The sequence below is a fragment of the Cinclus cinclus genome, chromosome 1, assembly GCF_963662255.1.
Source record: "Cinclus cinclus chromosome 1, bCinCin1.1, whole genome shotgun sequence".
Lineage (NCBI taxonomy): Eukaryota > Metazoa > Chordata > Aves > Passeriformes > Cinclidae > Cinclus > Cinclus cinclus.
In genome coordinates, this window is record NC_085046.1 from 1,043,686 (window position 1) to 1,071,057 (window position 27,372).

General features: G+C 59.1%; 1 protein-coding gene across 1 annotated transcript; it reads right to left on the minus strand.

The window, feature by feature from the left end:
- Positions 1-235: 235 nt before the first annotated feature.
- Positions 236-26,890, minus strand: NBEAL2 (neurobeachin like 2). Its single transcript, XM_062505720.1, is given in 56 exon segments — positions 236-592; positions 1,268-1,403; positions 1,542-1,690; positions 1,762-1,923; positions 2,005-2,121; positions 2,200-2,294; positions 2,613-2,785; positions 2,866-2,975; positions 3,094-3,183; positions 3,270-3,386; positions 3,469-3,566; positions 3,647-3,764; positions 3,845-3,954; positions 4,033-4,163; positions 4,246-4,386; positions 4,470-4,594; positions 4,669-4,764; positions 5,276-5,607; positions 5,733-5,890; positions 5,976-6,112; positions 6,228-6,360; positions 6,440-6,597; positions 7,150-7,299; positions 7,398-7,703; positions 7,783-7,920; positions 8,720-8,879; positions 8,952-9,130; positions 9,211-9,477; positions 9,480-9,615; positions 9,767-9,870; positions 10,207-10,292; positions 10,449-10,608; positions 10,693-10,851; positions 10,974-11,127; positions 11,492-11,594; positions 11,667-11,826; positions 11,911-12,044; positions 12,450-12,621; positions 12,877-12,969; positions 13,075-13,157; positions 13,254-13,584; positions 13,666-13,785; positions 13,859-13,991; positions 14,085-14,656; positions 15,465-15,563; positions 15,685-15,768; positions 15,856-15,933; positions 16,546-16,652; positions 16,727-17,006; positions 17,848-17,933; positions 18,682-18,764; positions 18,840-19,159; positions 20,359-20,440; positions 21,685-21,849; positions 22,541-22,629; positions 26,840-26,890. Coding segments are annotated over 56 exon segments (8,415 nt in total). The 3' UTR covers positions 236-487.
- Positions 26,891-27,372: the final 482 nt, after the last annotated feature.

A 27,372-nucleotide genomic window follows, 5' to 3' on the forward strand; every position in this document is an offset into this window, starting at 1 on the left:
ACACCGGAGAGGGGGGACACTGGGGGACACACACAGGAGGGGGTGTGTCCCCATCTCGGGCCAGCCACGAGCTTCACACCTTGATTTCCCACAGATATATTATTATTAATTATTATTATTATTAACAATTCTCTTTTTTTTTTTTTTGTAAAAGCTCTAAAAATGGATAGAAATAAAAAATAAGGGGGGGGGGGGGAGGGGACACCCACACGCTGCCGGCTCCTGGCCAGCGGGCACGGCGGGGAGGGGGAGGGGGGCTGTGCCACCCCCTCTTCCCAGCGAGGGGTCCCCACCTCCTCCTGTCCCCCCCATCCCGCTGTGAGGTCGGGGGAAGCGCCTCCCAAAAATCCGGGGGGGGGGGGGTTGGATACCCCAGCGGGGCTGGATAAGGCCACGGATGTCGGGTGGGGCAGGGCTCTCGGGGGGCCCCCCCAGTCCGTGCGGGGGGCTCAGGACCCCCGGGGGTGGGTGTGGGGTGCGTGCCAGCCTAGGCCCTGCCCTCGGAGGGGTTGTATTCCGTCTCTCCGGCCGACACCTGGGAGATGCGCCGTGTGGAACGCCACAGCCGCCGGTGGAACTGGCCCGGCCGCACCTGGGGAAGGGGGGTGAGTGCCTTTCCCATCCCCAAATCCTTTATCCAGCCCCTTCCTCATCCCCTTCTCCATCCCCATCTTATCCCAAAATCCTTATCTGCTTCTCCCTCCCCATCCTCAACCTTTTCATTCCCGTCCCATTCAAAGATCCTCATCCCTTTCTCCATTCCCATCTCCTTACAGTTCCTTGTCCCCTTCTCCATCCCCATCTTCATCCTCTCCATCCCTATCCCATTCCAAGATCCTCATCCCCTTCTCCATCCCCATCTCCTTCCAGTTTCTCATCCCATCCTTCCTCCTCATTCCTTCCCAGACACTCATCTGCTTCTCCATCCCATCCTCTTCTCCTTCCCCATTTCCATCCTCATCCTTTTCTCCATCCTCTTCACCGTGTCCATCTCCTTCCAGGTTCTCATAATCATCTCCATCCCAATGCCCTTCCCAAAACCCTCTATCCAACCCCATTTTCATCCCCTTCTTTATCACCATCTCCTTCCAGACTCTCATCCTCTTCTCCATCCCCACCTCCCTCCCATCTCCACTCCCATCCCTATCCCACATCCCCTTCCCCACCCCAGCCTGGTCCCCCACCGATGTTCCCCACCCTGGGAACACCCAGGGGACACCAAGCCACGTCCCCCTCCCACCCTGACCTGTCTGGGGGTCCTGCTCACCTCTGCGGGCTGCCCAGCACCCACCACGATGAGTTTTCCATCCTCCAGCCCCACCAGGATGTGGCTCTTCTCCTTGGTGACAGACACACTGCGCACGGGCACCCGCATGGGCACGGGGGGCACGGCCACCCTGAGGCTGGGGACACGAGCCGTGGTGTGGGACACCAGGACATGGGACATGACCCATGGTACGGGACATCATGGCATGGGACACCAGGACGTGGGACACCCCGAGGGCACGGTGAGGCTGGGACAGGGCACAGCCATCCCTCACCTCTGGAGCTCACGGATCTCCAGCCCACACTCCAAGGTCCCCAGCACCACGAAGTCCTCGGTCAGGCACATGGCTGTCACCTCCCGGTCCAGCGGGACGGAGGACAGGAGCTTCCCGTTCACCGAGTACAGGTGCAGCGCGAACCTGTCCTGGAGGGAGCACAGGGGGAGCGTGGTGGTGGCGGTGGCCAGGAGGGGACAATGGGGACACCTGGACATACCTTGGAGCAGGAGGGCTGCCCCACGGCGGTTTGGGCCACCACCTGCCCCTCGGGCCCCACGGCCAGGTGGGACAGGATGGCAGGGGGACAGCTCTCGCCCGGCGGCCGCAGGGAGCGGATGAAGAGACCCCGGCGCACGGTGTGGGTGATGATGGTGCCGTCCTGGGGGAGGAAGGGGACGCAGGGTGACGATGGTGGTGGCACTGCCCTTCCCGCGCCCACCCCACGGCCCCACCAACTCACCCTGGAGCCGGACACGGCCATGTCCAGCTCGGTGCTGATGGCCACACACGTCACCTCGGCGTCGTGGCCGTAAAGCACCTGGACGGGTTTGGGAGCCAAGCCGCTGGAAAAGCCACCCTGGTGTTGGGAATATGGGGACATCAGTGGCCTGCTGGCAGTGCCCACCATGAGCTCCCCCTGCTCCTCCTCCCTTACCTGCTGTAGGACCTGCCACACCATGCAGGTGGTGTCCCGCGAGCCAGAAATGAGGTAGATGCCGCAGAGGTCGAGTGACAGGCAGGTGACAACATCTGTGACAGCCAGAGGGACACTGTGAGGTGCTGGTCCCCTCCCTCCCACCACGCTCGGCACCCTGACTTCACAGGATGGCACCACGATGTGCTTTTGGATGTGGAATTGCTGCAAATCCCATTCCAAGATGTATTTTGGGGTGTGGGTGCTGATGCTCCTCACCCCACTCCAGCTCTGAGCTTGGAACCTGGTCCGTGCCTGGGAGATGGAGACACTGGGAGATGCCCCTCATGGTGTCACCTGCTCATGGTGTCACTTGCCCCCTGCCATGGCCCCATCATCATCATCATCATCATCATCATGGGAGGAGGATGTACCTATGTGCCGGGAGATGTGCCCCACGACCTTGCCCTTGGCCAGAGAGGTGACACGGAGGCTGTTGTCCCAATGTCCCCCGCTGAAGAGCAGCTTCCCGTCAGGGGACACGGCCAGCGTGCGGGAGCTCAGGTCGGCCCCAGGGGCGAAGGGGCCCTGCAGGAAGCGCTGGGTCCTGTGAGGATGGATGTGGGATTGTGGATTGGTGGCACCTCCAGGGACCATCTCTGGGGACCCTGCGCCCCAGTGACTCACTTGGCGTTGGTGACAGTGGGGTCTTTGGTGAAGCTGAAGTAGTTGGAGATGTTCTTGTCATAGGGCAGCCAGTTATGGGTCCCCAACAAACCGTTGGCACTCACGGTGACCTGGACAGAGAGGAAGGGGAGGTGACACCGCTCTCACTGCTGGGATCCTCCCTGGTTTGGTCCTGGACCCCCCCGGACCAGCAAAAACACCCCCATGCCTCAGTTTCCCCACACTCACCAGGATGTCAGGGGATCCCTGAGTGATGAAGGAATGTGCCTGGTTCTTGGGGACCACGGCCTGCACCAGGGCCACCCCATCGCTGATGCCCTGTGGGGACACAGCAGCTGCTGGGCACCCTCCTGACCACCCCAACCCCCCCAGTCTTGCTCAGGGACCCCCGGGGGTGCCCTCACCTCCACAAAGAAGGATTTGAGCTGGTGCAGGTTCTCGAAGACGTTGGGGGAGCGAGTGTCCAGGTGAGCCAGCCTGCGGGCAGCGCTCTCCGCCGACAGCCGGGCGGGGTGGGGCTCCTGGAGGAGCAGGACACCCATCAGAACAGAGGGGACCCCCCAAAAGGGGCTGTTTTTTTGGGGTGGGGGAGGTCTGAGATACCTTGAGCAGCTGGCAGGGCGTCTGCCCGAAGTTGCTGATGATGCCCTCCAGAGCCTTGCGCTGCGTCTCGTCCGTGATGGCGTCCAGGTCCACGGCCCCTGCGTTTGGGATCGTCATGGTCACGGGGGACACACACGTCCCCGGGTGGGAGTCCCCATCCCTTTGCCCCACAGCTCACCCTCGTAGGTGCAGTAGTAGAAGACGTTGAGGGCCTCCACGGCGGCCGGGCCGCGCTGTTTGTACCCAAAAATGAGGTCGATCCACTCGTGGAGGTGGGCAGAGACATATTCCGACTCCTGTCCAAGGATGGGGTGTCAGGGTGGGGTGGGAATGGCACCGGAATGCCCCCAGGGCTGAAGAGGGTCCCCCATCTCACCAGGGCTTTGCGGTGCTGGTGGATGAAGTCCTCGCGGGAGCGCGCCCACCGTGGCAGCACCACGTCCCCAACCTTCTCATTGGAGAGCTGCAGACAGCCCAGGTCAAAACCTGCGGGCAGGACGAGGATGATGAGGGACACAGACACCCCCCCTGCGCTCCCCAGGTGGTGACAACGGTGTCCCTTACCGTTCTGGTTCTCCAGAAACTCTGGGAAGTAGAAGAACTCTGGGATGAGCTCCTTGACATCCACCGGGTTCTCCATGCGGGCTTGCCACGCCGCCGGCACAGAGTGGAACTGCCGGTCCGAGCAGTCGAACCTGGGGGCACAGGACACCTGGCTGGAGCCTGCTTTTGTCCCCACGATGTCCACTCTGCAGGAGCCACCTGCGGGGTGCCCACCTGCCGCTCTGCAGCTGGATGTGGAGGGTGGTGAAGGGCTCGGTGCGGATCAGGTAGTGCATGACCCCGGCGGCGTTGGAGTAGTGAGTGCCATAGTGGAACTTGTCCACTGTGCCCGTGGGGTCCTCAAAGCTCTCGTACCTGCAGGCCAGGTGGGATGGGGTCCAGCAGGAGCCAGCCAGGTGCTCCCTGCGTCCCCAAACCTTTGTTTGTGGAGTACTCACTTCTCCTTGACGTCGCGAGCGTGCCGCTCGTTGGCCACCCCGATGGGCTTGGAAAGGTCCCGGAACACGGCCGGGTTGGTGAGGTCCAGGGTTTCTGAGACGTAATCCCGCAGGATCCAGGGGAACTGGGTGGGAGTGGGAGGTGGGTGAGGTGGTGGGGCACAGGGTGGCTGTGGGGACAGTGGGGGACAGGGCTCACCACGGGGTACTGGGACAGGTCGTTGTAGGTGCGGCCTGCGATGGTGTTCAGCTGCATGAGGTACTCGAAGTTGGAGATCTCTCGCAGGACCCATTTCTGGAGAGAAGGGAGAGGGAGGAGGAGATGGGCTTGGGGGGAGAGGGGACAGGGCAGGCACCCCCAGCACACGGCAGTGCCCGTCCCTTGGCCATCCCTGGTTCCAAAGCTGTCCCTAGTCCTATGGCCATCACTGGTCCCACAGTTGTCCCCAGAACTGTGGCCATGTCCACCTCACGGCCATGCCTGGTTCTACAGTCACCTCTGGTCCAACGGCCAATCCCATCCTATAGCCAGCCCCTGTTCCGTGGCCATCCCGTATCCCATGGTTGTCCTTTGTCCCATCATTGTCCTCACCCCACTGCCATCCCTGGTCCCATGGCCATTCCCAACAGCTAACCTTCATCCTCTGTCCATAGCCATGGCTACCCCTGGTCCCATGGCCACTCCCAGATCCACAGCCACCCCTGATTCCATGTCCACGTCCATCCCCATTCCACACCGTCACCCTCCCCTTTTCCATCTGGGAAGGGGACATGTGCAACGGGGATGGGTGTGGTGGGTCCGGTACCTGTGTGAGCCCCGAGGCTTTGAGCAGCTCCTGGGGGGACCGGCTACCAAAATAGGTCTGGTTGGGGGGGCGCAGGCCAAGGATGCAGGAATACACCTTGTTCCTCACCTGGTGGGGACAGAAGGACATGGAGTGGCCAGAGCTCGGGCAGAGCCGTGGCCCTGGGAGGGATCTGGGAGGGGATGAGGGTGTCCCCACCTTCTTCCTGAAGTTGAGGAAGTAGTTGGCCTGGTCGATGAAGAAGAGCTCGAGGGCGGAGCGGCGCAGGTTGTAGCGGCGCAGGTGAACCTCGCGCAGGTGGGACAAAGGGCGCTTGAAGTCATAGCCGATCCCTGCCGAGGGTGGGGGGATGCAGAGGCCCCCCCACAGGTGTCACCATCCCGCCATTCCCGAGGCAGGGATGGGGATGGGGATGGGCAGGGATCCTCACGCCCCACCAAGGAGCGCCCGCCGTTACCTCCCTCCGTCTCCTCCTTCTCGCTGCTGCCGTCATAGAAATAAACGTGCTGGGTTGTCACCTCCAGGCGCCCAGGGACCACGGCCACCGTCGTGATGAGCTCGCAGTCCTCCGACACCACCAGCTTCTCCCTCTGGTTCTGCTCCTTGGGCTCAGCCCTGCGTGGCACAGCGGGGTGAGGAAGCTCTGCTGACGCCCCCAGCCCCGGTGGGCTGGCACTGTGGCAGGGGTGGGGTCACTCACTGGTTGTCCACAACAGGGAGGTCCTCCTCGGCCAGCTGGTCATCCTCTAGCTCGCTCACCCTGGCCTCCTTGGCCATGGCGAGTGGGAGGGACTCCGCGGGGTTCTGGAGGTGGTCAGCTCCTGAAATGAGGAGGGGCTCATCATCACCCCGCTGAACTCCTGTGAAGTGCTCCCAAATTCAACGCTGGCCCTGACATCTCCCAGCCCAACCCCACCGCTGACATCCCTTGCCCCAGGTGCCCCAGTGCCACCACCTCACCCAGATTGTCCCGTAGGGCGCTGGCCTCCAAGTGTTGGTCGAAATTGAGGTTGGGCACCAGCTTCAACCTCATCCTGGAGTAGGTCTCGGCACTGGACAGCTTCCAGCGAACCTCCGGCGGGTTCCTGGGGGACAGCTGGGGGTGAGGCACCCTGGGGACCCCTGGCTGTGCCACCCATCCCCGGGGACGAGGTGGGGACTCACTGGTCGGCCCAGGCGGAGCGGGGTGAGGTGAGCAGGCGGCACAGGGAGCGCCACTGCTTCAGCACGGTGCTGTGGTGGTTGTTGGTCTGCTTGAGCACGTTGGCGTGCCGGGCGTTCTCCGCCTTGCAGCGCTTTGCTGCTGGCTCCAGCACCAGCTCCTGCCGAGGGGACACCAGAGTGAGGTGACAACAGCGGCTTGGGGACATCCATAGAAGAAGGAGAACATCCCCAGGGCGATGCGGTTGGGATGAGGAGTGCATCCTTGGGATGATATCCCCAGTATGAGGAGCACTTCCTGAAGGAAAGGTCCCCGGGATGGCATCCCGGGGGTGAAGAGCACAACCCCAGGATTCATAACCCAGGGAGAAGAGCACATTCCTAGAATGACATCCCCAGAGTGAGGAGCATATTCCCTGTATGACATCCTTAGGGTGAGGAGCCTGACCCCAGGATAAGGAGCACATCCCCTAGATGATATCCTTGGGGTGAAGAACATGTCCCCAGGCTGAGAAGAACCCAGAGTGACATCCCTAGGTTGAGGAACATGTCCCCAGGATAAGGAGCATACCCCCTGGATGACATCCCTGGGGTGAGGAACATGACCCTAGGATAAGGAGCATCCAGAGCGACACCCCAGGGGTGAGGAGAGTGTCCCCAGGATAAAGGGCACGCCCCAAGGTGACATCCCAGGGACAAGGAGCAGGCAGTACCTGGAACAATTTGCGGCTGGCCGCCTTCTCCTGCTCCCGGCGCTGAGAGCTGCTCATCATGGCATCGTAACAGGCGTTCCAGAAATTGGACATCAGGTCGTGGCTTCTGGCAAACGTGTCCATCTCAAACTGAGCCATGGTGGGCTGCACCTGGATGAGCAGAGAGGCGTTTCCAAGGCTTGGTACCCACCACCCATCATCCAGCTAAACCCCCCAACAACGATTCCCCCTCTCCCCATGGCACCCACGTGCTTCTCGATGAAGCCCCTCCACTCTGGGGTGGTGCAGAAGAGCTGGAAATCCTCGTAGAAGGTGGGGCTGCCATTGGTGGGGGGCAGCGAGGGCAGGAACTGCTGCAGCTGCAGGGTCTCGTAGCACTGATCCATGAGCGTGCGGATGATGGGCACCAGCCAGGAGAAAATCTCCGACCTGGAATCCAGGGAGCGCCGCAGGGGCGTCTCCAGCTTGCCCAGCAGGTAACAAGCCTCATCCCTCCGTGGGGCCGACGTGGTCTGCAGGAGGCTGTGCAGCTTCACGTAGGCCAGCGAGTGCAGCTGGGGAAGAGGGGAACAGGGGACATCAGGCGGGGCCACCACGGTGCCACGACGGTGCCCGGGGAGGGGTGTGACCCACCTGGGGGTCCTGCAGCAGGATGTACCCGAGGAGAACCCGCAGCCCCGTCTGCGCCATCTCCTTGAGGTCGGAGGTGCCGTTGGCCAGGTGGTGCCACACGCCCAGCTTGTCCAGCAGGCTGCTGACCCCCTCGTAGATCTGGGGGGACACCGTGAGCACCAGCCCCGGCAGGAATCCCAGCCCGGGCAGGAATCCCAGCCCTGCCAAGCCACCGGCTCCGGCCCCGTCATCCACCCCTCCTCGGGTTTAGGATCAGGGTAGAACCCAACTCGTGACAAACTAGTCTGAGGTTGGGGCTCAGGAATTATGGTGAGGGGTCAGGATTAGGGATGGGGTATAGGACTGGAGTTAGCGTTGAGGTTTAGGACAAAGGTACAGCAGTAAGGTTCAAGATTAGGATGTAGGAAGTACAGAGAGATTACAGGCTGTCAGTTAAATCAGGGTTCAGGTTTACAGAAAGAGTTAGGTTTAAGATTATGATCAATGGTTGGGCCTCATGACAAAGATGTGAAGTTAAGGTTTAGGATCGTGATTTAGGAGGTGCAGTTAAATTTAGAGTTTATTAATTTATCTTAGGGTTTTGCTTCAGGGTTTAGAGTAGGAAGGGCTGCATTTATGGTAAGTGTTTAAATTTAAAGTTTAGGATTAGGGGTTAGGATTAAGTCTTAAGTATTAGGACTGGGGTTCAATTTAAGATTACCAATAAAGCAGGGGTTATTTCCTAAAATCAGGGCTAGGCTTTGATTTAAATCTAGTCTTGAGGCTGAAGTGATTTCCCAAGGTTAGGATTAGTCTTCGATTTCAATTTAGGAATAAGCCTGAGGTTATATCCAAGCTCTGCAGGTGGGGTTAGGGTTTAGGGCCAGGGTTGATACTAGGGATTAGCAGAGCTGCATCTTGGGATCAGAAATCCCTGAAATCAGAAATTCCCATCCACCTTCTCGCTCCACAGGGCCTGGTTGTTGTGTCCCTCGGAGAAGAGGAAATCCTGGAGCAGCCTCAGCAGCTTGAGGGCATTGTGGGTGAGCCCGGGCAGCGCGGCCGGGCCCGACTCCTTCAGATCCGTCAGCGCCGACTCCAGCATCATCTCCAGCAGGCTGTGGGACAGCAGCAGCTCCAGAGGGTGCCCTTCCCTCGGGATCCAGCCCCGGGATGAGGGCGGACCTCACCTGCGCTTGATCTCGTCCGGGGGCCGCACCAGCTCGCAGGCTGTGCCCAGCTTGGTGAGCACGGAGAAGACCTGGCCACGCTCCCTCCAGGCCACCTCGTCCCAGCCCTCCACCCCGCGCCACGTCACCGAGAAGATGATGTTGGTCAGGAGGTTGCACAGCTCCTCCTCGGGGGTTTGCTGCCAGTGGAAGAAGGAAGAGGGAGGTGAGAAGTGCCCGCGGCGCCCCAGGATGGTGGGGATGAGGATTTGGGGCTCACCTGGGGGTTGCTGGTGTTGGAGATGTTGTCGCTGGGCAGCACGTCCTGGTAGCTGCTCTCGTCCAGGACGTTGGACAGGCTGGAGCTCTTCCGCGCTCGCATTCCCGGGAAGGGCTTGAAGCTCTCCAGGGGTGAGGGGGTGCCGGGGCCGCTGGCTGGGGTCTGGGTGCCGCTCTCGGCCGTGGCCATGGAGCTGGTGCTGGCCAGGTCCAGCCCCAGGTCGAAGGGTGAGGTGGAGAAGGGGGACAGCGGGTGGTAGACACCGTCGAAGGGGGGACCGTCCCCGGGGTTGGAGGACGAGCGGCTGGCCCGGTCCGAGGAGTCAAAGGACTTGAAGTTGTAGGAGTGGAAGGACTTGGTGCGGCCGCTCGGGGAGATGGAGTGGTCGGAGAAGCCCTCGGAGAGCTCCTGGTCCGAGGCCTCATATCCCAGCGGGAGGAAGACATCGATCTCCTGGAGCTCGGCAGGTGGAGGGCTCATCCTGTCCTTGCCGGAGGGCTCGGAGAGGCGCAGCAGCTCCGGGCAGCCCGAGGTGCTCAGGCTGTGCTGGCGGCACTCGTAGGATTCCTTCACGTAGAGCTTGGTGAGCGTGTCCTGCCAGCCAGCCAACCTGGCCAGCTGCTTCACCAGGTCCTGCTGCGCATAGATCAGGTGGAAGAGCTGCAGGAGGAGGAGAAGAAGAAGGAAGAAGGAGAGGGATAAAAAGGATGAGAAGGAGGAGGAAGAGGAGGAGGAGAAGGAGAAAGGAGGACGAGAAGAAGGAGAAGAAGGACATTGGATGCTGCTGCCCCAGCTTTTGATGGATGGACCTATCCCAGGAACAGGAGCACCCCAGATCCTCCAAAACCATCATGGGATCCTGGACCTGCACCGTTTCCATGCTGGCAGATCCATGTCACCACCATCCCCATTTTGGCCACCACTTCTGAGCACAGCTGGGTGTCCAAGGAGCTCAGCCCTGGGGTGACACCTCTGTCACCTCCCAGCCCCACTCACCTTGCGGCAGATGTCGAGGCGGATGCTCAGCTCAGCCCGGTGGGACAGGTACACCACGGCCACCAGGTCCTTGTAGTTGGGAGGGTCTGTGAACAAGGAGAGTCAGCACAGCCGTGGGACACTTCCTGCTGTCCCCAAAAACCACCAAAGACCCAGCCCAGCTGAGTCGCGTGGGATGCCATCAGCGACGATCCCACGGCACACGGTTGGGATGGTGGCCTGGTTTCTTTGGCACACGGTACCTGCCCCCAGGACCTGCTCCGAGAGGCAGCGGAAGAGCAGCATGGAGCCGGGAATGTCGCTGAGGTAGGAGATGAGCCCGTGGTACCCGATGTCCTTCAGCTTCAGGCGGCTCTTGCTGCGCTCGGGGACCTTCTCGTACTTCAGCATCTTGTAGAGGACCTGGTAGGACAGCGAGAGGAGGGCACCAGGCAGTGACATCCCTGCTGGGGACAGCAGGAGGCAAGTGCTGGGGACCTGCCCTACCTTGAAGACCCTTTCCCGCACTTCATCCGAGAACTTCTTCTGCACCAGCAGAGAGAAGAGCAGCTCCACGTGGCCCGGCTCGAAGAGGAAGGTGAAGAGCTGCTCCTGGGCTGGGGAGCCCTTCAGCAGACTGTGGATCACCTCCAGCGCCCCACAGACCTGCAGGACACCGGGATGGTTGTCCACTGCCCCCCGAGTGTCCCGCTGGGACCTCAGTGGTTTCTCCCCAGCCCCATGTTCCACTGAGGGGTCTGGGGACCACAGCGTGGCTGGTGACACACCTGCTGCTCATCCTGTGCCCCAGCCAGGTAGTTCAGCAAGCTCTGCATCTCCTCCCCGGAGAAGCTCCGGAAGAAGAAATCCTTCACCAGGCTGAAAAGGGACGTCTGCACTGTCCTGATGTCGTCGGTGGCCGTGGTCTTCTCCCTGGAGGTGCTGATGGACAGACACGTGTGAGGATGTGTCCCTTGTCACCCACCAGTCGCCAGCACCATCCCAAATCCCAGCAAAAAGCCTGAGGAGCTCCAGGGATCTTCTGCCCCTGGGACATGTCCACTCCACACATTTGGATCTTGTTGCAGAAGCCACCACACTCTTGGTGGCTGCTGGGGTTTGGACTTTGGAGCTCAGGTCTGGGACGTGGAAGGTCCTGCACCCACCACAACGCTCCCAACTCCAGAAGGAGGGATATTCTCCCACAGAATTGGTGTTTAGCCAAACTGCAGCTCGCAGGGGTGAAGCCCACCCCCAATCCCACTCCGTCAGCATTCCAGGATTCCAGCCCCACGTGGCAGCTCACCTGTAGTAGGTGCGGATGGAGTCCAGGATGAACTGCACCCCATACTTCTTGCGGATGCGCTGCTTGTGGTCCTTGACCACGCCGGCCAGGTACTGGATGTGACCTGCAGGGAGAAGGTGTCAGGATCCCACGGAGGCCGGGTGGGATGGACATTCCCAGGATTTCCAGCTCCCACCTAAGCGCACGGCGAAGTCGCTGTTGCTCCAGATGCGGAAGTCGAAGAGGAGGTGCTGGTACAGGAGATGCAGCAGGAGCCCGCTGCCCTCAGAAGCCACCTGCTCCATGAGGATCTGCGAGGCCATCAAGGTGCTCATGTCCAGTAGCGTGCTGGGGACCTGCCACGGGTGACAGGGGACACTTCCAGCCCCTTGGGAACGGCAAGGACCGTGGGGGGGTGGGGTTTTGGGAGCCTCCCACACCTTGTGCAGCAGTGCTCCGATGATGGCTGGTCCGTGGCACTGCACCAGGCTCTCCTGGTTCACGGCGTGGTTCCGCAGGAAGTTCTTCACCAGCAGCAGGAAGGCGGCCACGCTGTTCCTCTCCAGCCTGCTCTCTGCAGGGCACCAGGAGCTGTGAGCCCTGGGCCCACCCAAACCCCTTCCTGGAGATCCCACGCAGTTGTCTCTCCAAACTTTTCACCCTGTTCTCCCGTTTTCCCCAGATTTAAGGAGATGGAAGCCCCCGCTGCTTTGAGCTTGGGAACGAGCAGCTGGAAGCATGTTCCACCCACGCCAAAGGTTCCTGCAGCCACCCTCGCCTTCCCAGAACAGTTTGTTTGTGACTAACTGGGTCATAACAACATCCCAAATGGTTCCTCCGTTACTCCACAACTCCTGGAGCCTCAGGCAAGACCTCTCCTGCCCGTGGTGGACACCTGCCATGTTCAGGAACCCCTCTGTGGTCACCTCCAGCCACCTGAGCAGGACGGCTCCTGCTTCACATCCCTTGAACTCCTCACCTGAGGACTTTCCCAGTGGGATGAGCATGCCCTGGGCATTCCTGGAGGACGTCAGCTCCGGCCCCACCAGGTCATTGGCCTCCTGCTCATCCTCAGGCTCCTCTGTCTTGGACACCACTTGCTCGAGCAGGGGCAGGAGCACCCCCATCCCACCCACGCAGTTGACCACATCCTGGGGAGGGAGGGGATAGGCTTTGCTGGGTGGTGGCAGCAGCATGGAGGAGGAGGTCCGTGGCACCTGGGGTCCCCAAAAGTCACCTGTTTCCCTGCACCCCCCACAGTGCCCACCCTGGACGCTGAGGACCTATGGGACAGATGGACCCAACACCACAGGCAGAGTCCCCGCAGGGTCCAGGGAACCTTTGGGGATCCTGCCCTGGGACTGTGGCCCAGGAGGAGCTCCCTGGTCACCCTGTGCCCAGCCTACCTTGATGTCCCAGTTGACCACCTTGTGTCCCGTCAGCCTCCCGTCCAAGCCGTGGCTGGGAGAGAGGTCCAAGCAGATATTGTTCCTGCAGGCCTGGAAGAGAACACCATGGGAGCATCCTCACGCTCCTGGACATGTCCCTGGTGGCACAGGGTCCACCAGCGCTGTCCCTGTCCCCAGGGGCGTGGGTCTTCTCACCTGGGGGGTGTAGTACAGCAAGAGTTTACTGCTGAGCTCCACCAAGTCACCTTCCAGTGTGAACGGGGATGTGACATTTGGTCCTGGGGGAGAGGGCTGAGGTGAGCTGGGACACGATGGAGGAGACCCCAGTGACACCAGCACCCCGGGGACATCCTCCATGTCCCACCCTGAGGTACCTGCACAGAAGAGAGCCTTGACCTGGGCTTGCTGCAGAGCCTCACAGAAGATGGCCACAGAGCCCAGGTGACCCTCCAGCGAGGTGGGGCTGCCCCACTCCGTGTCCTGGCTTCCGGCTGCTGTGGTGGCCACCACCCCCTCCGTGGGCAGCTGGGTGGGGGTCCAGGAGTGGGGACCGAGGGCGGCGGGGACAGACTGGGAGCGTCCCAGCACAGGGTGCTGGGGGAAGACCAGCTCCGGCCCGTGGGATGCTGGTGGGTGGCTGGCAGTGGTGGTGGCCGTTGTGGTGGTCCGGTGGCCCGCGGAGCCGATGCAGCAGGAGGTGAAGGACTGGGAGGGAGAAGGGATCACGCTCAGCCCCCAGTGAGGCCACGCAGAAGGGTCTGGGTGGGCGCTGGGACGATTCCCCACCTCGTGGAGGGACGGGAAGCGGAGCTGAGCCGTTTTCCGCAGGTGTCCGTCAGCGTAGATGCTGACGATGTTCTGGCCGAAGGGCCGGCGGCCGGCAACGTGGACGATGTCAACGCAGTGCTGGGGGGGACAGAGAGGGACATCAGGGCATTGTGGTAGCCCCGACAGGGACAGGGACGAGGATGATCCTCACCCAAGCCGAGTCGTTGAAGGCAAACTCCGGCAGTGCCACCGTCATGTAATCCTTCTTGGTGCACACGGCCACCACCAGCACGCCGCCCGCTGTGAAGAATGCCTCAAAGCCCGTCCCGCCCGCTGTGAAGAAGCTGGTGGAGAAAACCATGGAGAAAACCACGGTGCGGATGGCGGTGCTGCCCCTCCTCTACCCTCACCTCACCCCCTCCTCCAGCGAGCATCACCTGTAGAGCTGCCTCCTCTTTGGCCTCGCCGCTGGCTCCGGCTCCTCCTGGCTCAGGCACAGCCAGGCATGGAAGGCGAAAGCGCCGCCGGGCCACTTCTGGATGGTGGGCACCATGATCCCAGCCATGCCGGGGCTCAGGTCGAAGCTCTGCAGTGCCCGGGGAGGTCCCTCACCCCTGGCCATGCCGGACAGCGCCCGGATGACCGGAGCCACGTAGGGATGGGGTCCCCGGCCCCGCTCGCGCCGCAGCAGCCGCAGCAGCTGCCGCAGCTCCCCGGGTCGGATGGAGAGGCTGCCCAAGGAGCGCAGCAGTTCCAGCAGGTTTTGGCAGCAGACACTGGGAAGCGCCGGCTCGGTGGCCAGGGCGCCCAGCAGGGAGCCCACCATGCCCGCCTTGACGCAGGTGAGGCGGCTGGGCAGGGAGGCCTCGCAGAGGCGCCGCAGCCGCGCCGACAGGAACACCTGGAGATCCCGGCATTCCAGAGCCGGCAGCCAAGCCAGCAGGATCAGTAGGGGCTGCTCATTGCGGATGGGACGTACTGGGAAGGAGCTGTGGTCACCTTCCACTGCCTGCAGGGACACAAGAGGGGGTTGGTGCAGCTGCAGTGCTTGGAGAGGGATGGATCCACCCTGGGCTGGTGGCAGAGACCTTGGGTAGACCCTTGTGCATCCAGGATCTTGGAGACTCCCATGCATCCAAGAATTTGGAGACTCCAGACAATCTTGGAGACCCTCATGGATTAAAGACCTTGGAGACCCTCGTGCACCAAGCATGTCAGAGACCCTTATGCATCAATCCTTTCGGAGAGCCTATGCATGAAGAGTTCTGGAGACTCCATGCATCAAGAATCTTAGGTACCTCCATGCATTGAGGATCTTGGAGACCCTCATGGATTAAGGATCTTGGAGACTCCCATGCATTAGTAGTTTTGGAGATACTGTGCATTCAGGATTTTGGGGCCCCAAACCATCAAGAATCTTGGAGACCTCCACGTATCAAGGATCTTGGAGGCCCTCATGCACCAAGCCTTCTGAAGATTCTTGTGCATCCAGAATCTTGGAGCATTAAGAATCTCTGTGCATGAAGTGTCTTGGAGGCCTCCACGAATCAAGGATCTTGGAGACCCTCACGCATGAAGCACCTTGGAGACCCTTCTGTGTCCAGAGTGAGCAGTTCCACATCCAAAAGGGCTCAAAACTCCCAAACCCAAGCACAACTCCAAGCGAAAGATGGCCCCAGGACCCCTTGGGAGGAAGCTGCTGAGAAAGCAGCAGAGTGGAGAGGATGGGGAGGCTCAGAAATGGTGGCTGAGATCCACAGGAGCACCCAGTGCCGAGAGCTTTGCCCAGAGTCAGGAGAAGTGGGAGTGATGCTCACCATGTTGAGGAGCTCCTGGAGCAGACGCTGGGTGGGTTGGCCCTGGCTCCTCAGCACCTCGTAGAGGTGGGCGTAGCCGACGCGCTCCTTGAACACCTCCTGGAAGCACAGGGACAGTGGAATCCCGGCACCTCAGGCTGAGCCGCCTCGACCCGGATGAAAATACCCAAACCCCTCTGTTTTTGGGGGTGTCCTCCTCAGGGGGAGGTCCCCTGCCCACCTTGGCCGAGGGCGAGTTGCTCATGATGGCGGCGAGCACGCCGAGGGCGTGGACAGCGATGGCGTCGGAGCTGCAGGTGCTGACCTAAAGGACATGGGAATGGGAGAGCTGCTGGGACACGGGAACGAGGGCACGCAGCCCACCGTGGGTGGTGGTTGGGTTGTGGGGTACCTGCTGGAATCCATCCCCGTTCCGCGTGGGAATCTCATCCCGGGCTTCACCCGCGTCTCGTGAGCTGCCGAGGTAGAGCTGTGGGACACGGGGTGGGCATGGGACACAGGGAAGTGGTTCTGGGGGGTCCCCACCCCATGGATGTGTGTTCCAGGATTGTTCAGAGCCAGGAATGGTGAGGATGGAGCAATGGAGATGAAGGTGGCCAACCCTGGTGTCACCAAAAGGGACATACCACTCTGTCCCAGGATCATTTAGAGACAAAGGTGTCCAAACTTGGTGTCACCAAAAACCTCAGGATTGTTTAGCATCGGGAAGGCAATGAGGATGGGAATGAGGATGGGAATGAGGTGGGGATGAAGGGTGGGAATGAGGATGGGAATGAGGTGGGGATGGAGATGAGATGGGGATGAAGGATAAGGACAGAGATGAAGGACAGAGATGAGGACAGAGATGAGGATGAGGATGGAGATGAGGATGGAGATGAGGATGGAGATGAGGACGGAGATGAGGATGGAGATGAGGACGGAGATGAGGACGGAGATGAGGACGGAGATGAGGATGGGGAGGGAGATGAAGGATGGAGATGAAGGGTGGGGAGGGAGATGAGGAAGGAGGTGAGGATGAGGGTGAGGATGGAGATGAAGATGAGGACAAGGATGAGGACGTCACCAGGGTGCCAGCCCATACCTTGCTGTTCTGGAGCAGGCGGATGATGTGCTCGAAGCAGTTGTTGCTGAGGAACACGGCCTGGAGCACCGGCCGGTCCTGGCAGCTCAGCATGGCCGGGATGGCGTCTACGGACAGAGATCCTGGCTCATCCCCACGCCATTCCCACCTTCCCAAAGCCCACCCCCTGTTCCCAACCTACCCAACATGAGCACCCGCAGGGCGATGAGGCCGCCGGCCGCCTCGGGCGCCAGGGATGCCGCGGGGAGGTCGGAGTTGAGCACCCTGAAATATCCATCCAGGAGATTCCGCAGGGACGCGGGGCCGGCGCCGGAGCCGTGCAGGACGTGGACAGCGGCCACCACGGAGCGCAGCGTCACCTCCAGCAGCGCTGGGGACGGGGGGGACCCGCTGCCACCCCGCTGGAGAACCCCCAGGAGAACTTCCAGCGCCGCCGGCGTGATGGCCTGGAGCGCGTTGGGCTGCGGGATTTGGGAACAGTGGGAATTGCGTCGCGCATGGTGACATGAGCCCTTTATTGATCCCGTTATTTACTGACCCCGAGAGCTCTGGCGATGCAGGTTTTTACCCTGGGGGGGAGTGAATTGATTTAAAGCCAATTTTGGAATTATTGATTGAATTGATTTTTTTTTAATTGCTGCGGGAATTAAAAGTGATTTCGGCTCCAAATTATTAAGCCGAGGATTTTCCAGCTTCGGGGCCAGAGGTGAAATGGAGGTGAAGCAGAAACTTAAAAGCTTCCCGTAACTTAATTAATTAATTAATTAATTAAAATAATTAAATTTAATAATTCGAGAAACTAATTTAATTCAGTAATTTGATGTTAACTATTATATTTAATTATTTAATACTTAAAAAAATTAATTGTTTAATTTAATTATTTACATATTTTGCTTAATTATTTCTTTCACTTAATTCTTTAATTTCATTACTTAATTAAATTATTTTATGTAGTTGTCTAGTTTTATTTCATTATTTTACTTGTTTTATAGCATTCTTTAATTCTTAATTTAACAAATAATTTAAATAATTATATTATAAAGTAATTATATAGTAAATTACTAAGTATTTTGCTTTGTTTTCATTCTTTTATTTTATTATTTATTTTAATTCTTCAGTGTAATTACTTCGTTTAATATTTCTGAGTTGATCCCACTGAATTTAAGGCTGGAATGTCAAACGGGATTTTTAAAAGCTTTGGAAAACTCAGTGGTTTAATTCCAGCCTTGGAATGAATAAAACTTTGGGGTTTACCCCTGGAACGGGGAGCTCAACTCCTCCCCATCTGCTTCCCAAGGGTACCTTGGACCCGGAGAGGATGGCCCCAAAAAGATGGATAATCCGGAGCTGGATCATTTCTGGGAGCTGCTTCCCAGCTTGGAAACTCTCTGTGAGGATGAGGAGGAAAAGATTTCATCAGAGGAGAAAAAAAAAAACCAAAACTAAAAACCAGAAAAACCCCTTTTCTAGCTAAAAATAGGCAGGGGGGGGGGGAATCCTCTTTCCACCCAAAAAATAAGGAAAAATCCCTTTCCTACCCAAATCCACCCCACAGGGGTGCTGGACCCTGCTGGTGATGGAGAGGATGAGGATGCTCCAGGTTTCCCAGCTCTGGCTGTGCCAGGAACGGGGTTTTATCCCCAGGAAAGGGGATTTGTGCCACACTGGGGTTCAGTCGGGGTTTTACAGGGCGGAGTTCTGGGGGATTTTTGCAATGGTGCTGCCTCTAAAAGGGGATTTTCGGGGCTTCCCCAGAAAAAAATCCCCCGTTGTGTTGATTTTTGTTGGTTGTGCAGGTGGTGCTGGGCTGAATTCCTGCTTTGGGATCCTGTTCTTCTTCCCAGGACACGGGAGCAGGTACAGGATCCGAAATTTGTGGGGCAGGTGCAGGATAAGGTGGAACAGGTATAGGATCCTCCAATAATCCCAAGATAGGTATAGGATAACCTGGAGCGGGTGTGGGATCTCACATTTGTGGGATAAGTACAGGATAACCTGGAGCAGATCCTTTTAGGTCCTTGGATCAATGCAACATCCCTCCATGGATCCTATAAATATTCTCTGATCCCACCCCTACCCCTGGACACACTTGGGGATCCCACACCCGCCTGTCCCTTTCCCAAATCCCACTTTTACCTTGGAAAAAGGCACCGAACTCGGGGGGCAGCGGGGCGGGGGCGAACTTGTATTTGCTCTTCTCCTTGGCGCTGATGGATTCCCTGGAAAAAGAGAGGGGTGAGGGGGGGAATTCCAGGATGAGGGAGGGATTTTGGGGTGCAGGGAGTGTCCCTCACCCGCTCAGCTGCCGCCGCCAGGTCTGATAGGGGTCGAGGAAGCACTCGCAGAGGTGCAGGGCATGGAGCATCCCGTTCTCCAGCTGCGTCCGCTTTTCCAGCTGTGCCCCACTTTCCAGCCATGTCGCCTTCTCCAGCTGTGCCCCATTTTCCAGCTGTGCCCCACTCTCCTGGCTCTCCAGCTGTGCCCCATTCTCCTGGCTCTCCAGCTGCGTCCCCATCTCCAGCTGTGCCCCCTTCTCCAGCTGTGCCCCCTTCTCCAGCTGTGCCCCCTTCTCCAGCTGTGCCCGGCTCCGCTCATCCCCTGGGATGTTCCGCAGCTGCCGGGAAAGCTGAGCTTTAATCCCTGACACGCTCCAAAAAAATGGGATGTGGTTTTTTTGGGATGTGGGATTTTTTTTGGGGGGGGAAAGCTCTGCTTTCAGGGGATATTGGGATCATCAATCAATCAATCAATCAATCAATCAATCAATCAATCAACCAGAGCCCAGAGCAGCACAAGCTGGGATGCATTGACCAATCAGCAGTCAGAGTCACACAACCTGTAGGGCTGCTCACCAATCAGAACCCAGAGCTGCACTGACCAATCAGCATCTGGTACCACAAAGCTCTTGGCCAATCAGCACCAAAGTACCTCAGAATGTGGACTCACAGACCAATCAGCATCCAAAATCACACAACTTACAGACCTGCTGACCAATCAAATCCCAGAGCAGCACAACCTATAGAGCTCTCAACCAATCAGCATCCAGAATCACACAGCCTATAGAGACGCTGGCCAGTCACAACTCAGTCACACAACCTTGAACTCACTGACCAATCAAATCTCAGCACAGCACGACCTGTAGAGCTCCTGACCAATCAGAGCACAGATTCACATAACGTACGGCCTCAGTGACCAATCAGGACTGAGCCCCTCCCCAGCCAATCAGGCCCTGCCCACGACCGTTCCTGTTCCCATTTCTGCTCCCATTCCCATTTCCACTCCCACGAGTGTTCCTGTTCCTGTTCCCATTCCTGTCTCCATTCTGATTCCCATGACCCTTCCCATTCCCACTTCCACTCCCATTCTGGCTCCCATTTCCATTTCTGTTCCTCTTCCCGCTCTCATTCCCATTCCCACTACTGCTCCCATTCCTGTTCTTGTTCCCGCTCCCTCTCCCATTCCCACTCCCATTCCTGTTCCCATTCCCATTCCTGTTCTCATTCCCACTCCCGCTCCCTTTCCCATTCCCATTCCCGTTCCCATTCCTGCTCCCATTCCCGCTCCTGTTCCCATTCCCGCTCCCACTCTCAATCCCATTCCTATTCCCATTCCCACTCCCACTTCTGTTCCCATTCCCATTCCTGCTCCCTCTCCCATTCCCATTCCTGCTCCCTCTCCCATTCCTGTTCCCATTCCCACTCCCGCTACCTTCCCCATTCCCGTTCCCACTCCCACTCCAATTCCCATTCCTGCTCCCTCTCCCTCTCCCATTCCCGCTCCCTCTCCCATTCCCGTTCCCATTCCCATCCCCACCTGGTTCCCGCAGAGCCGCAGCAGCCGCAGCACGTGCGGGAGGCAGCCGGGGGTCCGGTCGGGCTGGATGTTCTCCAGGTTCCTTTCCAGAAAAAGGAAATATTGGGAATGCATCCAGCACGGAGAGGGGGGGGAGGAAATTTGGGAAAGGGAAAGAGGAAATTTGGGAGGAAAAAAAGTGCTTGGAAATTTGGGTGGGGATAAATAAAATACTACTTAACAATATTACTGTATTTTAAACAATTTTTATTATTTTTAAAATTATTAATAATAAAAAGGTTGGTTTTTTTTTGAGAGCTGTGGTGCAATTTTGGGGTAAATGATGGAATTTTGGGAAGAATTTTAGTTTCCTATTTTTACATTTTTATTATATTACACTACTATATTTATCATTATATTTACTATTAGTAGTAGTAGTAGTAATAAAAATAATTATTTTCTAACTATTATTTTTAGATATATAAGGCATTTTGGAGAGGATACTCCACTAGGAGACAATGAAGAAATTTTGGGGGGAATAATGCATTTGGATCGTTATTTTTTTTTATTAAATTACGTTATTATCATTGTTATTATTGATGATCACAGTTTTCTAATTGTTCTTTTTACAGATGTGATTCACTTTTGGAGGGACACCACACTGGGGTGGAGTGACGGAATTTTGGGGGCAACAACATTATTTTTTGTTAATATAAATTTTGTTAATATAAATTATTTTTAAGCTGTTGTATTTTAAAAAAAATTATTTTACATTATTATTACTATTGCTATTATTACTGTTACTATTTTTATTGTTACTATTAATATTACTATCTTTACTATTTTTGTTCTAATTACTATTATTACTATTAATACTAGTACCATTACTATTTTTGTTATAATTGCTATTCTCACTATTATTACTATCAATACAACTATTATTGCTATTTTTGTTATAATTGCTATTACAACTATTATTATTACTATTATTAGAAGTGCTATTAGTATTGTTAGTATCATTACAATTAGTATTTTATTTTATTTTTCAAGATGGGATGCACAATGGAGGGGATGCTGTGAATTTGGGGGGGATCCCAGATTTCCCAGGTGGGGGTGACTCCCCTCCGGGAGGAATTCTGTGGGGTTTTTTTGTTTTTTTTTGTTTTTTTTTTTTTTTTTGTTTTTGGGATGTGGGGACATCTGCACATCCCCAAAGCCACCTGATGGTTTGGGATTGGGACAAACTGGGACATGGAGTGGGGGGACACGACCCAGCTGCTCCACACTGGGAATACGGGACTGGGAGCAGGTGGATAAAGGGGGACGCAGGGATTTGGGGTCACCCACCTGCAGATGATGATGAAGAACTTGAGGAGCAGCAGGGCCTGGCTCAGTCCCGTCCCCTTGTCCCCATCCCGTGTCCCCAAGGCCACGCTGTGTCCCAGCCTCTGGCTCAGCACCTGCAGCACCTCCCGCGGCAGCGCCGGGATCTCCGAGCCCGGATCCTCCGGCCTGGGCGGGATCGGGGTGCAGGATGTGACCTCAACACCCCCCCCCCCCTTCCCCCGGTGTCCCCACTGTCCCCAAACCCCGCCCTTTGTCACCGGATGGTTCCGACCACGGAGAGCGGATGAGGAGCCACAACCCCCACGCTCGGCAACCCACGGGCTTGGGGCCCCGTGGGGAGTTTTGGGGACAGCTGAGGATTTTGGGGGGTCACTCAGGGGTGCGGGGGTGGTCACCCAGGGTGGTCACTCGGGGGTGCTGGGGTCACCTGGGGTGATGGGGGTCACTTGGGGTGGCCACTCAGGGGTACTGGGGGGTCACCCAGGGTGGTTTGGGGTCATCAAGGGGGTTTGGGGTCACTCAGGAACATTTGGGGTCACTCATGGTGGTTTGGGGTCACTCAGGGGTGCTGGGGTCATCAAGGGGATCACTTGGGGGGGTCATTTAGAGTTCTGGGGGTCACTCAGAGGGTCATCCGTGGGTGCTGGGGTCATTTGGGGTCACTCAAGGGGGTTTGGGGTCACTCAGGGATGTTCGGGTTCACTCAGGGGGATTAGGGATCACTCAAGGAGGTTCGGGGTCACTCGGGGATGTTCGGGATCACTCAAGGAGGTTTGGATCACTCGGGGAGGTTTGGGATCAGTCGGGGAGGTTTGGGGTCACTTGGGAATGTCACCGCAGGGATTTGGGGTCCCACCTGCGGGGCTCCAGGGAGGGCAGGGCGATGACCCTCTCGAAGCTCGTGACGAAAGCTTCCAGCCACTGCTGCAGGTAGGACAGGTCCTTCTGCAAGGTAGGGCAGGACTGGGACCAGCAGCCAATCACAGCCCTCCATGGCCCCCGCCCACAGGAATCGGCCAATCTCAGCCAGAGAAACAAACCCCGCCCACTCAGGTGTGTGACACACCCCTGGGAACCTCTGACCAATCAGAGCCTAGAACCGCACAACCTGTGGAGCCACTGACCAATCAGAGCCTAGAACCTCACAACCTGTGGAGCCTCTGACCAATCAACTCACAGAGCACCTGTCCCTGCAGCCAATCAGGGCACAGCGGGTCCTGCCCGGCCGAGTCAGGGCTGTGCAGTGGGGACAGAGGGGACAATGGGGACAATGGGGGCTCACCCAGGCCGGGCACCCCCACCCACAGTCCTGGGCACCCCGAGGTGGCACCTTGGTGTCACCCCCATGTCCCTGAGCACCCCAACAGGGCACCCTGGGGTCACCCACAGTCCTGGCCACCACATGTGACACCTTTAGGCTCACCCCTATCCCTGAGCACACCTGTGGGGAACCTTTGGGGTGCCCAATGTCCCCAAGCACCCCGGTGCTGCTCCTTGGGGTCACACAGAGCCCTGAGCACCCCAATAGGGCACCTTGGGGTCACCCACAGTCCTGGCCATCACACGTGCAACCTTGGGGTCACCTCTGTCCCCAAGCACCCACTGTTGCACCCTGGGGTCACCCTATTCCCCGAGCACCCCAAAAGGGCAGCTCGGGGTCACCCCGAGCCCTGACCACCCCGGTGCGGCACCTTTAGGGTCCCTCCTGTCCTTGAGTATCCAGTGCTGCCCTTTGGGGTCACCCACGTCCCTGTGCACCCCAGTGTGCCACCTTGGGGTCACACAAGTCCCTGAGCGCAGATCCCTGCGGCGTCCCCTCCATTCCCACGAGGACCAGCCCCCCCTTTTCCGGGACCCCGGATAACTCCGACGGCTCCCCCAAAATCCGCCTCCCCCGGATTTCCCGCTCCACCCCAATCTCCCGCATCCCTGGGGACAAACCGAGGGTGTCCCCACGTCCCCAAAGCCGGTACCTGTCCCTGGGGGTGGCCGTGGCCATCCATGACCCCGCAGCTGTGGGAGCAGCGCCGGCGCAGCGGGGCCGGAACGGGGTGGATGTGTTTGTGTGGGGGGGGTGTTTAGGGGCGGCCCCCCCCCCCCCCCTTTTTTTTTTGTCACCGCTGTCGCTTGTGCAAAGCCACCAAAAAAAAAAAAAAAAACCAGCCCCAGAGCTCAGGAAATGCCAAGTCACCCGCGGCCCCAACGGCGCTTCCTGCCCCGGGGCCGGCTCCGCTTGGGGACACCGCGGTGCCACCCGCGCCCTCCAACCCTCCGCAGCTCCGGGAGATTATCCCGGTATTCCCTAAAAATCCAACCCCAAATCCTGCCCAGTGTTGACTTTGCCGGTTCTCAGCATCCCGAAATTTCAGGCCCTCCCACATGGAGTTGAGCCCCAAAATTCCCGGGTCACCCACCCGGAGCTGCACCCTGAAATTCTCGGGGTACTCACCCAGAGCTGAGCTCCAGAAATTCCCGGGGCGCCCACCCGGAGCCGCATCCCGAACCCAGAGTTGGGGTCCCGAAATTCTCGCTGCTCCCACCTGGAGCGGCTGTCCCGAAGTTCCCGATGTGCCCTCCCAAGAGCCCGCGGTCCCTGCTGGTGCCGGTGGCGGTACCGGGGTCAGTACCGGCGCCGGTGGCGGTACCGGTGGGCAGTACCGGTGGCGGTGCCGGTGACATTACCGGGGTCAGTACCGGTGACATTACCGGGGTCAATACCGGTGCCGGTGGCGGTACCGGTGGGCAGTACCGGTGGCGGTGCCGGTGACATTACCGGGGTCAGTACCGGTGACATTACCGGGGTCAATACCGGTGCCGGTGGCGGTACCGGTGGGCAGTACCGGTGGCGGTGCCGGTGACATTACCGGGGTCAGTACCGGTGACATTACCGGGGTCAATACCGGTGCCGGTGGCGGTACCGGTGGGCAGTACCGGTGGCGGTGCCGGTGACATTACCGGGGTCAATACCGGTGCCGGTGGCGGTACCGGTGGGCAGTACCGGTGGCGGTGCCGGTGACATTACCGGGGTCAATACCGGTGCCGGTGGCGGTACCGGTGCCACCCCGCGGTGCTGTCGCAGCCGGTTCCCGGCTGGCAGAGCCTGTTCGGCGGCTTTTGGGCTCGGCCGGCGCGGAGCCGCCTGGGAGCGCCGGGAACGCAGAACCGGGAATTCCGGGAGCTCCCCCAAAAAAGTGACAGTGACAAAGCCGCCGCGATGTCACCTCCCTGCACGGAGCGCCACTGAGTGACCCCGCGGGACAGCACGGCCACCCTTGGGGACAGCCCTGTCCCTGTCAGCGCCGGTGACAGCAGCTCTGTCCTGGTCTAAAGCCACCGGAGATAACGCGGCCATTCCCGGGCCACCGACAGGGCCGCTGCCATCGAGGGGACGCTGCCATCGAGGGGACGCTGCCATCGAGGGGACGCTGCCATCACCTGGGCCATGTCCCCCCAGCCTGGTCCTCGCCGGGGCCTTGGGGACACAGGGTTTTGCTGAGTGACACTGGGGTCTGGCCATGTCCCTCCTGGTGTGGCACAGCGAACAGGACACCCTGACAAGTGGCACCTGACCCCACGTAACTGTGGGTGACACCTGTCCCCCTGTGGGTGCCCTGACAGCACGATGGGACCCCGCAGGGCCATCAGACCCCGGTGGCACCGCACTTGTCCCCACGGACACTGGACAGCGTGACACGCGCGCCCTGCCACCACACACCCATCCACCTGACAGATGGCACTTGTCCCCATCCACGTCCCCTCTGCGACCGCACACAGCTAATGGATGGCACCTGTCCCCATACGGGCACCTGGCAGAGTAGCACCTGTCCCCACACAGCTGGATCAAGTGGCACCTGTCCCCCTGTGGCTGTGGACACCTCAGTGGTGTGGCACCTGTCCCCACTATGGGGCCATGGTCACCTCAGGGATGTGGCACCTGTCCCTGGATGGCCATGGATGCCTTGAGGCCGTGGTACCTGTCCCCATGGCACCATGGACACCCTGGCCATGTGGCACCTGTCCCCACACAGCCACAGCCACCCCAAGGGAGTGGCACCTGTCCCCACATCACCTCCTGATGCCCCAGCACGTGGCCATGTCCAAACCCTCGGGCTGTGTCCCCCTCAAAGTGGGGTGACCTTGTTTAGGGGCGCAGAAGAGGGTCCCAAGGGACATCGTGGGTGACGCCGTGGATGTCCCCAACCCTCCTTGCGTCCCCAGCCACTTCCCTGGGACACAGCGCGGTTTTGGGGGAACAATTTCACCCCGAAATCCATCAGGTCACCCCTGACCCGCGGGGGGACAGCGCTGGGGGGTGACACGGGCCGGGGGGTGACACTTGGGTGCCACCTCTCCTGCAGGACCCGCCCCTCCACCCTGGGGTAATTAAGGACAAAACGAAGCACGAGGGACTTTTGGGGTGGCCTGGCGGGTCCCCACCCAGGGACCTCTTTGGGGACATCCCCCAGGATTTAGCAGAGGGTCCCCAAAAACCAAACCGCACCCCCCCCGTGAGAAGCCGCTGTCCCCACCCTGTCGCCGTTCCAATGTCACCGCGCACCTGTCGCCGGGCGGTGGCGCCGGGAGCGGAGGGGACACGCGGACCCCCCAAAAAAACCGCCCGGGGGGGGTTAAGGGACCCCCAAACCCCCCGGGGAAGGTTGAGAGGGGAGGGGGGGACCCCAAATTCCCTTCGGGAAATGGGGAGCGCGACGGGCGGGGGGGTCCCCGCGGGATGCGGTGTCCCCTGGGGGGGGGACACGGATGGCGCCGGGGGCCAGGCGGGCTTGGGGACACCCTGCAGGTGACAACGGCGTGCGGGGGGGGGACGCGGTGACAAACGGGGTGTGGGGGATGGAGGACGACACGGGGGTGGCGCGGTCCCAGTGGTGGGGGGGGGGTTGTGGGTGGGGGTGGTTTTGGGGACCCGCAGGATGCGACAGCGCAGTCCGGGCGAGGGGGGGGGCGGACACGGCGAAAGGGGGGATGCGACAATGGGGGACAGGAGGGGATGGGGGACACAGACGGAGGGGCGGGATTTGGGGGGGGGGGGGGGGGAAAGCAGAGGGGGCGAGGTGCAACCATCGGGGATGGGGGGGTGCCGGGGGTACCCCCTCCTCTGTGCCCACCCTGGAGGGGTGCCCGGTGCCCGGCTCACCTTGGCGAAGTAGAGCATCCAGAGCTCGCACAGCCGCTCCCGGGAAGCCATGCCCGGGGCCGGCCCGGCTGGGAACGAGCGGCGGCTCCGCCCCCCCGAACCCCCCCCAGTCCCAGCCCTGGCACCTCCCCCAGGTGTGGGGGGGCGGGGACTCCCCTCCACCTGCTGGTCTGCGGGGAAGAGACCGTTCCCCATTATCTGCTTTTCCTTCCTATTCCCACATTTCCATATTCATAAAAGGGGAGATAAAAGAGGGTGAGGAAGGCAAATCCCCACCACACCCCCCCACAAAATAATTAACACTAATCAGCGCAGCTGCGCCTTGCTCTCCCTTGGTGACACCCTGATAAAACAAAACCCCACGGTTTAGCCTTGATCTCCGTTTTTATCTCATTTCAAAGCGTTTTCAAATGTTTAATTTTTTTACCTTCCCACTCCCCAACCCCCCCCCATCAATGATTCACATCGATACGCTCGGCCCTCAGCACGCCTGGCCTGGCGCGCATGCGCGACGCGGGCTGTACGGAAAGGGT